Source organism: Bubalus kerabau, chromosome 1 (genome assembly GCF_029407905.1).
Source record: "Bubalus kerabau isolate K-KA32 ecotype Philippines breed swamp buffalo chromosome 1, PCC_UOA_SB_1v2, whole genome shotgun sequence".
Taxonomy (NCBI): domain Eukaryota; kingdom Metazoa; phylum Chordata; class Mammalia; order Artiodactyla; family Bovidae; genus Bubalus; species Bubalus kerabau.
The window spans coordinates 114701788-114716977 of NC_073624.1; the positions used below are offsets into that span (position 1 = coordinate 114701788).

At 39.7% G+C, this 15190-nt stretch overlaps 1 protein-coding gene across 4 annotated transcripts in view; it reads right to left on the reverse strand.

The window, feature by feature from the left end:
• Positions 1 to 15190, reverse strand: part of NAV3 (neuron navigator 3) — an 899190-nt gene that overhangs the window by 99602 nt on the left and 784398 nt on the right. For all 4 annotated transcript variants that reach the window (XM_055587143.1, XM_055587148.1, XM_055587139.1 and 1 more), the window contains 3 exons: positions 2906 to 3038; positions 1972 to 2242; positions 110 to 818 (listed from right to left, as the gene is read on the reverse strand). In XM_055587143.1, coding sequence (XP_055443118.1) covers positions 110 to 818; positions 1972 to 2242; positions 2906 to 3038 — 1113 coding nt within the window. The remainder of the gene's footprint in view (positions 1 to 109; positions 819 to 1971; positions 2243 to 2905; positions 3039 to 15190) is intronic.

Genomic DNA, 15190 nt, shown 5'->3' on the forward strand with positions numbered 1-15190 from the left:
TACATACACACGGAGGATATCCATCTTTTATAGGACAGGCTACGGGACACACAAATATCCTAAGATAAAGCATTATATGTTGTCCCAGCACCATTTTACGCTTTCTTACCTTCGAAATGTTGGTGAGGCGATGTCAGGGTACTTGGACCCTGGCTGCCTGAGCCCTTGTGGCCCACAGGCACTAGCAGATGTGGGGCTGGATTTGGGGGAACCTGACAAAGAAACGCTCTCTGAATCTGAGACTGCAACCTTTTCTTTCTCCTTGTCTGTCTGGTTGACCGTGACGGGACTCGAGCGCCCTGAGCCGATCTTCGTGGGTTCTCTCAGTTTCGAGGTGGTGGCACCAGCTGACTTGCTGCTGACATTGGAATCGATACTGCTGGTGCTGGATCTGTGGCCGCCTCGGCCGGGAATGCCACTGGCGCTGGATTTGGACGGGCGGGGCAAGCTGCGGTACTGCAGGGAGGTTTTGGTGCTAACATGCAGCCCAACATCGTCCTGATTCTGTGACCCATCCAAGCTGGTTTTCCTCCCTGCGTTTGACTTGCCAGCAGGGGCAGCAGATCTGGGGCTTTTACCCAGTGTGGCTGAGCCGCTTGTTATACTGGCCCCACTGCTCGTTACCATGGCGGAGCACCCGACTCCACTCGGCTTCTTGAATCCAAAAGAGCCAGTGGCCGTTGGTCTTCCAATGCCCGAGGGCGGCTTTTTCCCCTCATCTCCACTGCTCTTTCCTGCATCTGATGGAGATCTCTGTAGAGATGATCCTTTCAGGGGACTTTTTCCTTTCTCAGAAGCTTTGGCATCATCGGTTTTCCCTAATGAGTGAGAAATATACACATTTATGTGCCTGCACATTGTGATTTCACAATATTTCTTTCAACAGAGTGTAAAATGTGAATACATCTGTGTGCGTGCTTAGTTGCTCAGTCGCATCTGACTCTGCGACCCCATGGACTGTGGCCCACCAGGCTCCTCTGTCCATGGGATTTCCCAGGCAAGAGTACTACAGTGAGTTGCTAGTTCCTACTTCAGGGCATCTTCCTGACCCAGGGGTCGAATTCACATCTGTGTCTCCTGCATTGGCAGGCAGATTCTTTACCACTGTACCACCTGGGAAGCCCAAATATATTTTTTTACTACTTAAATTCCTATTCATTATTTTGGCCCTAAATAGGCATGTATGCAATATATTCAGAAGATTAAATACAAAGCTATAGAAATATGGCTGTTAGAGGAAAATGACTAGAGATCAAGGAGATAAAATGAAAATGCCTATTTTGCTATGTATTATTGCCTTATAGCTTACAACTCTCTTCCTTTATAAAGATAGCACTTAATTTCATCAAACTAAGTGCTTGAAAAAGAGTTCATCAGATGATTGTATTTGAAGTATCCTGGTACATTAGTACTTCAGGTGGCACTATTTATATGAGGCACCATTTTAAAAATAGGGAGAGAGTCTTAAAAAAAAAAAAAAGGATGGTACATTTGCAGAAATCTTTTACTCTATTTTTTCATCAAGTCTAATTTGGAAATAATGTTTCAAATCTCCAGCCCTCCAACCCATTAGATTAGTGTGACTTTTCTTGCCTCTTAGAGTGAAACATAGGGGGAGATGTAACATAAATATTTCAAACTTTATAGAAAATCAGAATGAAAGCTATCTTATTTTTTTTAATAAGTTGGCTTATTTTATTTCCACATGATCAGAAATGACTGTGGCAAAATAAAACACTCACCAAGCTGTGATGATACCCTCTAGAGGATGCCTGGAGTGTTGTACTCATGTGGATGCATATGATAAGGCATGTGAAATTTAGACAGAAAAAGAATTTATATGGAGAATTATAAGCATTATATAAATATAAATAATTGTATTTTTGATATAATTATGAAACGCTGCTGTTAAAGACAAGAAAGATCAAATGGAAACAATTTAGCTTAACAGCTGCCAGAAGACCAGCCTACCAGGTGTCTTGAGTGCACTGGTCCCAGTTTTCTGCCTGGAAGGTGCTCCTCCTTGGGCTGACATGCCTCTTCTCCAGGAGCCTGTCTGAGAAACAGCCAGGGACGCTTTCTGCCCCGTCTTCTCAGGGTCTTCAGGAAGTCCAGAGGAAACGCCCTTCCATTTGCCACCCCCATCCCCATGGCTGTCAAAGTCCTCCTCGGGTTTTTTCAGCTCCTCGGCGCTCTCCCAAGGCTCATCTGTTGCAGATCGTTTCTCTGAATCTGTCTTCAGCTGTGAAGAAAATAGGACAGAAGAACTTTGTGCAGAAAAATCTATCAAGTGTGAATTGGGCTCTAGAATGTCCTTTCAGATAATTAGCTTAAAAAAAAAAAAAGCAGCAACAGTGATTTGTATTTCAAAAGAACTCCAAAGATGCCTCTATTTTTATCTCTCTGTTCATTTAAGTTTCATTAATTTTAGTCCTATAATTCTCACTTGCACATATTAGAGAATATCAGAAGAAATGTGTGCAGAAAACTTCAATTAAACACTCCAGAGAGGAAGGCATTTTCTATGTCAAATCTAACAAGGAAAAGTAAGACAAGATAAAACTTACTTATCTAATATTCATTCTCGATTCACCATTCTCAAGAGACTCAGCAATGTATCTCAGAGATCAATATAAAATGAATCACGGACTATCCAACATTAGACAATTCAAAAATCATTTTTGGATTCCTAAACAATTATATCAATATTATAAAGAAAGATATGCAACAGAAGGTTTTCTGGGTTAGACTGTAATCAATTGAAAAAATACATATACATGCAAGCTGCCTCAGTTTAATGTAATTACTTTGGACTAAGAGGCTGTGCTCTATTTTAAAGCAATGTAACATAACTTGGGGAAAAATCTGGCAGAAGCACTGGAGAAGGAAAGGAGGCAGTTCTTACCTGAGTGCTCTTTCGGGACGGGACAGTGAGGTTGGAGTAGGAGCTGACGGAGGACGCGGTGTTCAGGCCATCAGCGCTGATGTTATCCAGGCTGTCGCTGAGCCCACTGCTCACGGAACTGCTGTCATCCCAGCTAAAGACAGGCAGTGGCAATGGCTAAGCACAGGCTGCACACCGCAAATCGCCCGTATTTCCACTTAACACGTACCACGCATCGGGAGAAGAATTCTTCTTTTTTTTAATCTTATGATGAAGAATACTCACTTTTCATTTTTGGAAAATCATACTGTTAAGAACTGAGCACAAACCTGAGAATAACCTTATCAAAGGTTTGCTAAGAATCAGTGCCTAGAGCAGATACAGGGGAAATGTTTATACAATGAGTAAAAATAATGTTGAGAGCCGAAGAATTGATGCCTTTGAACTGTGGGGCTAGAGAAGACTCTTGAGAGTCCCTTGGACAGCAAGGATGTCAAACCAGTCAATCATAGAGGAAATCCACCCCAAATATTCATTGAAAGGACTGATGAAGCTGAAGCTTCAATACTTTGGCCACCTGATTTGAAGAACTGATTCATTGGAAAAGACCCTGATGCTGAGAAAGACTGAAGGCAGAAGGAGAAGGGGATGACAGAGGATGAGATAGTTGGATGGCATCACTGACTCAATGGACATGAGTTTCAGCAAACTCCTGGAGATGGTGAAAGACATGGAAGCCAGGCATGCTGAAATCCAGGAGGTTGCAACAAGTTGGACATGACTAAGCAACTGAACAACAACAAAAAATATTGCTATTAATACTGCAAAGCATCAGGAAAAAAAAAAAAACATTATACCCATAACCTTTGTTTTTCCCCGAGAAAGCAATCAAGTCATGTAGCATGTAAGAATCCATCCTTTGTGTTAAAAAGAAGAAACACAAGCACACAAAAACTGTGCTTTAGTCAAGAACCAGAAAATCATTGCTCACTCTTTTCTCCTACCAATAACTACTTCCAATGATTTACCCAATCTTGAAGATTGAGACTTATTTTATCATAGCATCCCTCTTGCAATACGTCAAGATTTCTGACCTGGACAACATACAATATTCTTTCATCTGGCCTTCCTGCCTTCAGTGCTTCTCAATAAACTTCACCTGGTAAACTTGGGTCAACGTTCAGAAGTTCACATCCAGCCATGTCAGTCCCTTACTTAATACTCTTCAAAAACTTCTCTTTACAAAAGCTGTAGGTTCCACCGTATAAAGCTCCTGCCCTTCAAGGTGCACAAAGTAATCATTTGGTGCATAAGGAAAGTATCTGAAATTCTGAATAAATCTGTTCTCAATTGAAAGAAGAATAAATAAAATAGGCTATATCAATATTCATGTGGACACTACAATGGGAACCCTCACTCAATCAACATGTCAGATGATGCAGAAGGCATGCAGGCTGACCAGGGTCACCTGATGAGAATGGGAACTCCAGAGAGTAAAGAGGTGAACCACAGCTCTCATTTACTGGCTGGTTTTCAGTCTCCTGTGAAATACTGCTGCTTACCTGCACTCTATTAATTGATTTGTGTAAATTGGGTACATATATCACATACAGACAAGAGTGAAGTCTCATAAAATAGACAAGTGGCTTTAAAAAAAACCATCTGTAAGTAATCCACACAAAGAAGAGACTATGCATAGAGGACAAGCTAACTGCAAAGGAAGGGTAAACTGGTAACTTTTCCTACTCTGCTACGTGTACTTTGAGTCACACCATACATGAAAAATAATAGGGATGGCTTGAGATCACAGAGCAAACTGACTAGAAATGTAATTATCAAGAAGAAAATTTGAATTTATAGAAAATATTGTTATTGATGAGCTGTCCCTAGGTGAGCTACTGACAGCATAAAACATGATGACCAAACACATTTATAAATCATATTATTACCAATAATAATTATATTTTTAATCATAGCAAAAGGGCATTTTGTTCCACTGTAGGAAATACCTGCCATTTGCAGCTGCTCTAATCTTTTGATTATCTTCCCCACATCTTATTTTGATAATTGTCCACATTAGGAGTCTTAGGTTCTCAAGATAGAATTTAAGAAACTCACATTTCCAGATTTCCTTATAGACAGATATGACGTGTAACACAGGGCCTACACATGCAACCGCAGTCACGAATGAGAAAAATAATCTTCTGGCAAACAGAGTAGTAGTCATTCGATTTTTCTCTTATAAACACTGGCAGATATCTGGTCTCTAGTTCCAGGGTTCAGAGGTTCCTGGTAGAGGAAGATGTGATGCCCTAGATCTATGGTCAGCTAAAAGCCTGTGAAGAGCCTCATTATTCAATCACCTCAATTATTCCAACAGCCTTTTTATATCACTTCATTCCTTAAATTAGATAGAGTGTGTAGTTTGAAACTAAGAACCTCTATCAATAATTCATAATTTTAAAAATAATATTCCTTCTTTCATATATCCTCTAAATTTTTTTAATGTTTATATATGCTATACAATACATATACTGGGTTTCCCAGGTGGCGCCAGTGGTAAAGAACCTACCTGCCAATGCAGGAGACATAAGAGACGCAGGTTTGATCCCTGGGTCAGGAAGATCCCCTGAAGGAGGGCATGACAGCCCACTCCAGTATCTTTGCCTGGAGAATCCCATGGACAGAAGACCCTAGTGGGCTATGGGCCATAGGGTCGCAAAGAGTTGGACATGACTGAAGCAACTTAGCATAGCATAATACGTATATTCTCATAGGAATGTGTGCATATAATTATAAAATTTTAAATATACATACTTGAGCAACTACTTGTCTATTTAAGTAGTTATTTAATTAGATTAAGCAATTACTAACTGCTATCTAATTAAGCAACTACTTATCAGATTCCTTTAAAAAAACATATGGTTTTCTGGATTATATGGCCCTAGACTACTTCTTTGGAGAAGGCAATGGCACTCCAGCACTCTTGCCTGGAAAATCCCATGGATGGAGGAGCCTGGTAGGCTACAGTCCATGGGGTTGCTAAGAGTCGGGCACAACTGAGCAACTTCACTTTCACTTTTCACTTTCATGCACTGGAGAAGGAAATGGCAACCCACTCCAGTGTTCTTGCCTGGAGAATCCCAACGACAGGGGAGCCTGGTGGGCTGCCGTCTATGGGGTCGCACAGAGTCGGACACGACTGAAGCGACTTAGAGGCAGACTACTTCTTCAGCTTAAACTCTCCATCCCCTGCCTGACTGTGTGCACTCTGACTTAGAGCTGCATTCAGTTCCCATCACCATCACATTGCAACTTCTGCCTTTGACCAAGTTACCCTTTGGCCTACTTGACTACCTCATACTTGCCTTATAAAGCAATTCGAGCAACTATGTTCAGGAAAAGCTAGGTAGCTTCCTCTCTGCATTGTCATCATACTGATGCACAGACTTACAGGACTGGATGCAGCACACCGTTTTACAAATCTACAGAAATGTGTATAAATGGATCATTAGCCCATGAGTTTTCTGAGCACAGAACTGTGTGATAGTTTTCTTTGAATTTCTACTATTTGGCAATTTCTACTATATGGCAATGACTGACGTAAATGTTGAATAAATTCTCATGTTTTATTCAGATTAAAAGAAAGAAAATTACAGAGGTAATCTTTCATACTCATATGAAACTTTCACAATATATTAAGTACTCAAAGAAAATTAAACAAAAAGGAAATTTTACCTGTTTTAAAAATGAATCCTTTTAAGGTAACTATTTCTCTGGCAAGGAAGATAGAATCAATATTTCTAACTATAGCTTTCACCAATGTAAATCCTAGCATTTGCAATTCAAAGTTAAATGCAACAACTCTTACGGAATTAAAAAAAAACACTTGTGTTTTAAAGCCATTTAAAGTCTCAAATGATCACAATGGCTTTGTGCTTAAAATAATATAAATGAGAGAATCCAAAATAAGATATCAAGTTTCAATCTTGCAACAGAAAAATTTAAAAATATATCAAATTAAGAAATATCATAGACATGAACAATCTGAATTTATCTTGGTATAATGGAAAGAACAATGGATTCCTAAAATTAAAGTTTTTCACGTGAGCCTTTATTAAAGGCACATAGCTAGTCTTGCTATTCTGATCTTCCTATCTCACAGGGTAGCATGGGAAGAAAATGAATCATTTATATGAACCATTTTATAATACTTTATACTTTACCATCTCCTCAAACTGCTTTACCTCCAATATCTCAAATGCTGCAGTCTCATTTTTTGATCACAATCTTCCATACTTCTAGCATTCTAAAATCTACTGATTCCTAATTTTTAAGACTATTTGATAGCTACTTCCTGTGTGGGCTTCCTTGGTGGCTCAGAGGGTAAACATCTGCCCACAAAGCGGGAGACCTGAGTTCGATCCCTGGGTCAGGAAGATCCCCTGGAGAAGGAAATGGCAACCCACTCCAGTATTCTTGCCTGGAGAATCCCATGGATGGAGGAGCCTGGTATGCTACAGTCCACGGGGTCGCAAAGAGTCGGACATGACTGAGCAACTTCACTTTCACTTTTCCTGTTGTCTACTTTTAATGGCCTTCTCATGTTTTTTAAGCCACTGATCTCTTTACTGAATGATGCAGGATCCAAAGATGCTGGAACAAAAGGACTGCTAAAGTGAGAAGTACTCTATTCTAGCTCTTGCCACCACAGTGGTCTTCCATACCTGTCTTGACTTTGTTAATTAAACATGTTTTCCCTATTACTATTTTGGAAAATGACAACAAAGTCAATTAATGAGAATGACTAATATAAAAATATTATTATATATTTGTATAATATGTAATAATACAGATTCAAGTTACCTAACCTCAGGTGATTTCTCAGCTGAAATTAGATTTCTCACTTAGAAATTCTGCCTAATCCAAAAGTGATTTTCTTCAGAGTCCAATGATAAAGCTTTGTTTCTCTCTTCTCTGGATCTCAAAATCTTCCTCCTAGTATTTTAGTGAAACTGCTTTCACAAAGGTCAATAAATCCATGGACTGAGTGCTTACTGTGTGTCTTACTCTTCTAAATACTTAATGCTGCTGTTGCTGCTGCTAAGTCGCTTCAGTTGTGTCTGACCCTGTGCAACCCCATAGACGGCAGCCCACCAGGCTCCTCTGTCCCTGGGATTCTCCAGGCAATAACACTGGAGTGGGTTGCTATTTCCTTCTCCAAAATACTTAATATATATTATCTAATCCCAGAACAAAGCCAAGAGACAGACATTATATAGATAAAGGGGTTCAGGTAGTTTGAATGATGGAGCTGAGATGTGAACTCAGGAATTTTGCCCTAAAACTTGGTCAGCACTTCTCTCCCTTGCCTCCCATCTTCTCACCCCTTGTATCTTGAAATACACCAGTGATGAGCCTTTAGAGGCTCTTTGCAAAGTCTCCCAGTCTTATTTGTGATTCCTTCAAATTTCTCTTCTTTGTGATTCCTTCAAATTCTTCAAAATTCAGAACTTAATCTTAAATCACCTTAGAGATTCTTTCTTGGAAATTTCTTAGTCTCTGACAACTTCAATATCACCTCCATGATGACGATACTCAAGTTTACATCTCTAATTCAGACTTCTTTCTTGATTAATTGATCAGCCTTTCCAGCCTTCCTCTGAACAGTTTCTCAAGGATGTCCTATTCACATCTCAAATTCAGTCTACCTAGATTCCATCATTTCTCTTTAAAAATTCTTCTCCCTTTCAGTTACTGCCTACCTGTTCATCCTTCTTCAAAATATTACTGCTAGTATCTCTCTTCTCTCACCTGGATTCACTATTAATCAAGTTGTTTCTTATCCTCCAAAGTCTGTCTCAGTTACAGGTGGCATGGCTCTCTCTGCGTTCTGTATTACCAGTCTGTATACTCCTTCCATAAGAGCTTTTAGTAAGAATCTGCTCTTATTCATTAAATGATTACTAAATTATAGCTCCTCTCCTTTGAAGAACTCACTGTGTATTGTGGAGGGCAAACATAAACAGACCATTACAATACAAAATGGCAAGGGTTGTAATAGAGATGAATGGTAAATATGTGGCACAACAACACCCCTACCACTCATTAGAAGAGTTCAAGCATTTCTTCCAGACAGGGATACTGCAGCATGATCAGAGGAAATAAATGTTAATCACTGTATTAGAGCATGTTTCACTTGTTATGCCACTATTTTGGTGTTTTCCCATCTTCTTGGTCATAATCTGGATTACCTGACGTCAGAGACTGTGTGACATTTATCTTCATAATTCTAGCATATAACATGGTGTCAACCATTGAACAGATGATGTTTGTTAAATAAATGAAACAGTTTTACTTTTGAGAATACTGCTTCTATCCAATAATGTTAAGTTAGACTAAATGCAATAATAAATGTAGAATTTGAGAAAAAAAATGTGTTCAACATATTTCTTTGCTAAGTAATCTTAAAGGAACACCTTTTGATTGATGACAACATGATTTTCCTCATCCTAAGGTTCTGTGTTTTGACTTTCATCTTTGGTTTATTAGAACCAGAATTCTCCCTAGGTAGGATGCAATTAATCTTGTTTATTATGGCGTATTTACTTAAGTGAAAAACTCCATAGAATATAGCCTTTTTTAACTGACAAAAATGTTAATTTACTCAAATAATTAGCTCCAAGTAATATGTCTCAAACTCAATATATTTTCATCATTGCAGTTTGAATTTCATTAAGATGTTCTAAGAATTCCTGACTATATATTTTTTTTATAAAAGAGAAAGTCTTTATCTCCTCAAAGTTACAGATCTATGGCTCTGCTATGCTTTTTTCGACAAACTAGGACAGTTAAAAAAAATTACAAATCTGAGTATCTTATACACATAGTTTGCATTTACACATTGAGTTATTTCCAGTTTTAAAATACTATGAATAAAGCTGTCAAGAACATTCACATACACTCCATTTATGTGACATTCTAGAAAAGGCAAAATGACAGATATATAGGACAAATCAGTGACTGCCAGTGGATAGGAGTATGGGAAGATCTGTGGTGTCTGTTACCTGACTTGAGGCATATGTCAAAATTCTGAACTATATAAAAATATTATTGTATGTAAAGTTTTTAAAAAGTAGCTAATTAACCTGTTGGTAAATCACAATTTGGATATACACTAGATTACTAATCATTCTAAGAAGAAAGTGACTCTTTGGGCATGTCTTTAATATTTATACTTTTACATTTTATTTATTTATTTGGCTGCTCTGGGTCTTGGTTGTAGCGTGTGGGATCTAGCTCCCTGACCAGGGACTGAACCTGGGCACTGGGAGCTCAGAGTCTTAGCCACTGGGCCACCAGGGAAGTCCCAATATTTATACTTTTAAAGATTAATTAATGGCACCCCACTCCAGTACTCCTGCCTGGAAAATCCCATGGACAGAGGAGCCTGGTAGGCTGCAGTCCATGGGGTCACTAAGAGTCGGACACGACTGCGAGACTTCACTTTCACTTTTCACTTTCATGCATTGGAGGAGGCAATGGCAACCCACTCTAGTGTTCTTGCCTGGAGAATCCCAGGGATGGGTGGGCTGCCGTCTCTGGGGTCGCACAGAGTCGGACACAACTGAAGCGACTTAGCAGCAGCAGCAGCATGCCAAAGCCTTTGACTGTGTGGATCACAACAAACTGTGGAACATCCTTAAAGAGATGGGAATACCAGACCACCTGACCTGCCTCTTAAGAAATCTGTATGCAAGTCAAGAAGCAACAGTTAGAAATGGACATGGAACAACAGACTGGTTCCAAAAGGAGTATGTCAAGGCTGTATATTGTCACCCTGCTTATTTTACTTATATGCAGAGTATATCATGAGAAATGCTGGGCTGGATGAAGGACAAGCTAGAATCAAGATTGCCAGGAGAATATCAATAACCTCAGATATGCAGATGACACCATCCTTATGGCAGAAAGTGAAGAACTAAAGAGCCACTTGATGAAAGTGAAAGAGGAGAGTGAAAAAGTTGGCTTAAAGCTCAACATTCAGAAAACTAAGATCATGGCATCTGGTCCCATCAGTTCATGGCAAATAGATGGGGAAACACAGGAAACAGTGGCTGACTTTATTTTTGGGGGGCTCCAAAATCAGTGCAGATGGTGACTGCAGCCATGAAATTAAAAGACGCTTGCCCTTTGGGAGAAAAGCTATGATCAACCTAGGCAGCATATTAAAAAGCAGAGACATTACTTTGCCAGCAAAGATCTGTCTAGTCAAAGCTATGGTTTTTCCAGTAGTCACGTATGGATGTGAGAGTTGGACTGTGAAGAAAGCTGAGTGCCGAAGAATTGATGCTTTTGAACTGTGGTGTTGGAAGACTCTTGAGAGTCCCTTGAACTGCAAGGAGATCCAACCAATCCATCCTAAAGGAAATCAGTCCTGAATATTCATTGGAAGGACTGATGCTGAAACTCCAATATTTTGCCCACCTGATGTGATGAACTGACTCATTGGAAAAGACCCTGATGCTGGGGAAGATTGAAGGTGGGAGGAGAAGGGGACAACAGAGGATGAGATGATTGGATGGCATCACTGACTCAATGGACATGGGTTTGAGAAACTCCAGGAGTTGGTGATGACAGGGAGGCCTGGTGTGCTGCAGTCCATGGGGTTTTGAAGAGTCGGACATGACTGAGTGACTGAACTGAATAACTCAATGAAGCTGGGGATCTATTTTATTTATTTGGCTGTGCATTTGTGGCTCTGACACTCATGTTCACCCCTGGGTTTACACTGAGAAGCAAATATATGTGGTATATATTCATAATCTTTTTTTTTATTTTTTGCTTTTTTATGTTGAAGAATTCTGAAATATTAAGTAAATAAATTTTAAAGTAATTTTACAGATATAAAACTAATTTCAGGGAAAAATGCTAGTGCTGTTGGTCAGTAATTTTTCAACACACACCTGCATGATAAGCAAACCCATCATTTTTACACATGATTTAAACAAAGTTGCTGCTGCTGCTGCTGCTGCTAAGTCGCTTCAGTCATGTCTGACTCTGTGCGACCCCATAGATGGCAGCCCACCAGGCTCCACTGTCCCTGGGATTGTCCAAGCAAGAACACTGGAGTGGGTTGCCATTTCCTTCTCCAATGCATGAAAGCAAAAAGTGAAAGTGAAGTCGCTCAGTCGTGTCCAACTCTTAGCGACCCCATGGACTGCAGCCCACCAGGCTCCTCCGTCTATGGGATTTTCCAGGCAAGAGTACTGGGGTGCCATTGCCTTCTCCAGCCATTGGTAAATAACATAGATAACATAATAAAGTGTTCACTCCAGTGCTTGAGTCTGGGGACATCTCCCACATACAGTCCAATACACTAGTTGCATTTAGTCTCTGCAGACACAGACAAGTGTGGAGACTCCCATTTATTCCATGAGTGTCTATTATAAAATGGGGATTTTTTAGTTATAAGTAAGGTGGCAAAAACAGAAAAAACGTAGAGGCTAGAAGAAAAGGGAAACATTCCATGGGTATGTCAGAGGTCCAAGTTAAAAATCTCATGAGATAGTCATACTGAGAAAAACAGGCTGCTTTCTTCCAACCTAAATATAATATATGATAAAGTACAAATATCTGATATATGAAAAATAATAATATATGATAAAGTACAAGTTCTAAGGATTTTACTATATATTTCTTAAGACAAGTAATTTCTTCATGAAAATAAAAGAGGAGTCTCTGTAGTTATCTGTAGGACAACTGGGTGAAAACTTCTGGATATGCTTTCTGTTTCTAAGGCAAAAGTAAATAAGAAAATAAAGGTACTACTTAAAACTCTATCACATTCCAGGATAGCTTTGTTTTCCATTTCCACTGTTTATGCTAATTTACATGATATACATAAAAAGATAACAGTCATCTCAAAACTATTTAGACATAATGATCTTTGCAGTAATAATCTTAAAAACACTGACAATCAACTGTTGAGGCTTTGCAGTTTGGTACTAATATGCTAAGTCAATGGTCTTTTCCTCAAAACTAAATGTGCATAAAACCACTTAGACCTATTCCATACATTTTTTTTTTTTTAAATCAGCAGAACAATGTACTACCTGCCACACTGAGCACTGCAACCACTGAAGTGTAAATTCTACATTACTTCAGGGTCATTGAAAGAAAGCAATGGCGTGTATCTCAACAATGATTCATTCAGCATTTCCCCCGAAAAATATTTTATCACCAAGAAAAAAAAGAATGAGGCATTAAAAAAGATTTTATAATTGGAGAAACCTAAGTATATAATAACATCAATAGACTAAACACAATTTTATGTTTAAAGTAGTCCTTTCCACCTATAAAATGAACATGGTCTTCATTGAGTTTTTAAAAAAATGTCCTACTTTCCAAGGTATTCTGTCCTTCCACTGCTCATCAACTCTGCAGTGGAGTATAAGCAACTGGTTTATAATCCAGTTGAAAGGTCATTTCCTCTATGAACGCTTCTAGGATTTCCAAGGACACGTTAACTCTTCCCTGTCTGTATTTACTACCAGTGCGCTTCTACGGTCCTGTAATTTATCTGCTTGCAGTGTATGTACAGCCACAGGACTGTGGTTGAGGCAAAGAGAGTGGCTTTTCTCGTAGTTTCAGGGTTCAGGCTGGCATCTGGCCCATGATAGGTTCTTAATGTTTGTGGGATAAATCGTGAGTGAAAAAAATGTTGCCAGACACGACTGAAGCGACTTAGCAGCAGCAGCCCATAGCAGTAAACAAAGAATGCTGCAATTATCCAGCCTCTACTGTGAGCCCTGAGGGAACTCCGGAGAGAAACAGCATGCCTTCCCTCAAGCCATCAGCCACCTCAGTGACTCCCCGGCAGTGCACCCCGAGGAGACTCTGGAGGGAAACACAGGATATGGATCCCAAGTAGCTGAGGTACACATTGAAGAATGGGTTCAAAGAGCCCAGCATTTTGCATTTTCTTTTACACAGAAAAGTATTACATTGAGTCACTTGAGATGTCTGGTTTTTCTCTAGTAACAGTAATATTTTGATGTTCTGAATACCTGTGTTTGTTGCAGAAACTCCAGTATATCTTGGCTCCTCCCTTACTTCTTTGGAATAGTTTCTCAAAGCTACTTGAGAGTCTGTCTCCCAGACTGAAGTCCTCAGTTTTTTTCCGTGAAATAAAACATAATTGTGGTGACCCAAGGATGAAAGAGCAGATAAAACCAAGGAGGGTCTTGGAATGCAGGAACAGAAAAACCAGACCCCTATCATCCTTCCCTCCCCCATGATGTAACTATTAATGGATTTCAGGTCCTCCTGAGCAGTATAACCTGCCTCCCCTCCTCCCCCATAGGGAGAAGGTATTTGCCTTACTCTTCCTCCACTCCGTATATGTGCCTCATCCAATCAGCAAATGCCTCATCCAATCGGCAAATGACCCGTAAGACCCCTATCCCACTCCTTGTACCCTGGATATAAAAGGACCCCTGTTCAACATCGGTTTTCCCTTGAGCTGACCCGCTGTTCTAACAGCATCTCCCACTCTAATAAGCTTTATTTCCCTCTCATTCTGTCTCATGTCTGGAAATTCTTTTCCAACCCGCGCCCAGACCGTGACAATAATTTCAATGCTTAGGTTGTGCATCTTTTTCAAATGACACAATAAATCATCTAGTCTTATAGTCATATACTACAACCTTAATCTATGATTCATTTACTCATTCTAACACTTAAATATGCACATCATTATGAATTGTGGTTAAAAAAATCAATGTGATTATATGAGAGAAAAACCAATCAGAAGGATCTATTACGTCAGATGAATAAAGAACAGCCTCTTTGAGGAGGCAGCTGTAGACAGTCATTAAGTAGATGAGGGAAGGGTAAAGGAAAGCCATCTGTGAAAGGGGTGGAGAAGACAACAACAGGGAGAGGAGACAGCGAGTGTAAAGACCCAGAAGCAGCAAAGGTCAAGGGGCAGCAGGACCGTGCAGCCCCAAGCAAGGGAGCAAGTGTCAGTTCTGAGACTGGCAAGTAGGCAGGGCCAGCTCTTGAACGATCTTCTAGACAATGTTAAGACATTAGAGTTCTTTGGAAGTATGAAAGACATTCATCAAATAGTTCCAAGCTATGAAATGACATGAGCGGAGCTAAGGTAATACTCCAGTGTTATGAGTATATTAGAGGTAAGGAGGAATAGTATTGGGAAGCTCAGTGAAGAGATTTTTGTCAGTTTTTGATGAGGGGGTTAGAAGTAAATTAAAAGAAGGCAGTTTGGGGGTTCCATGGTGCTCC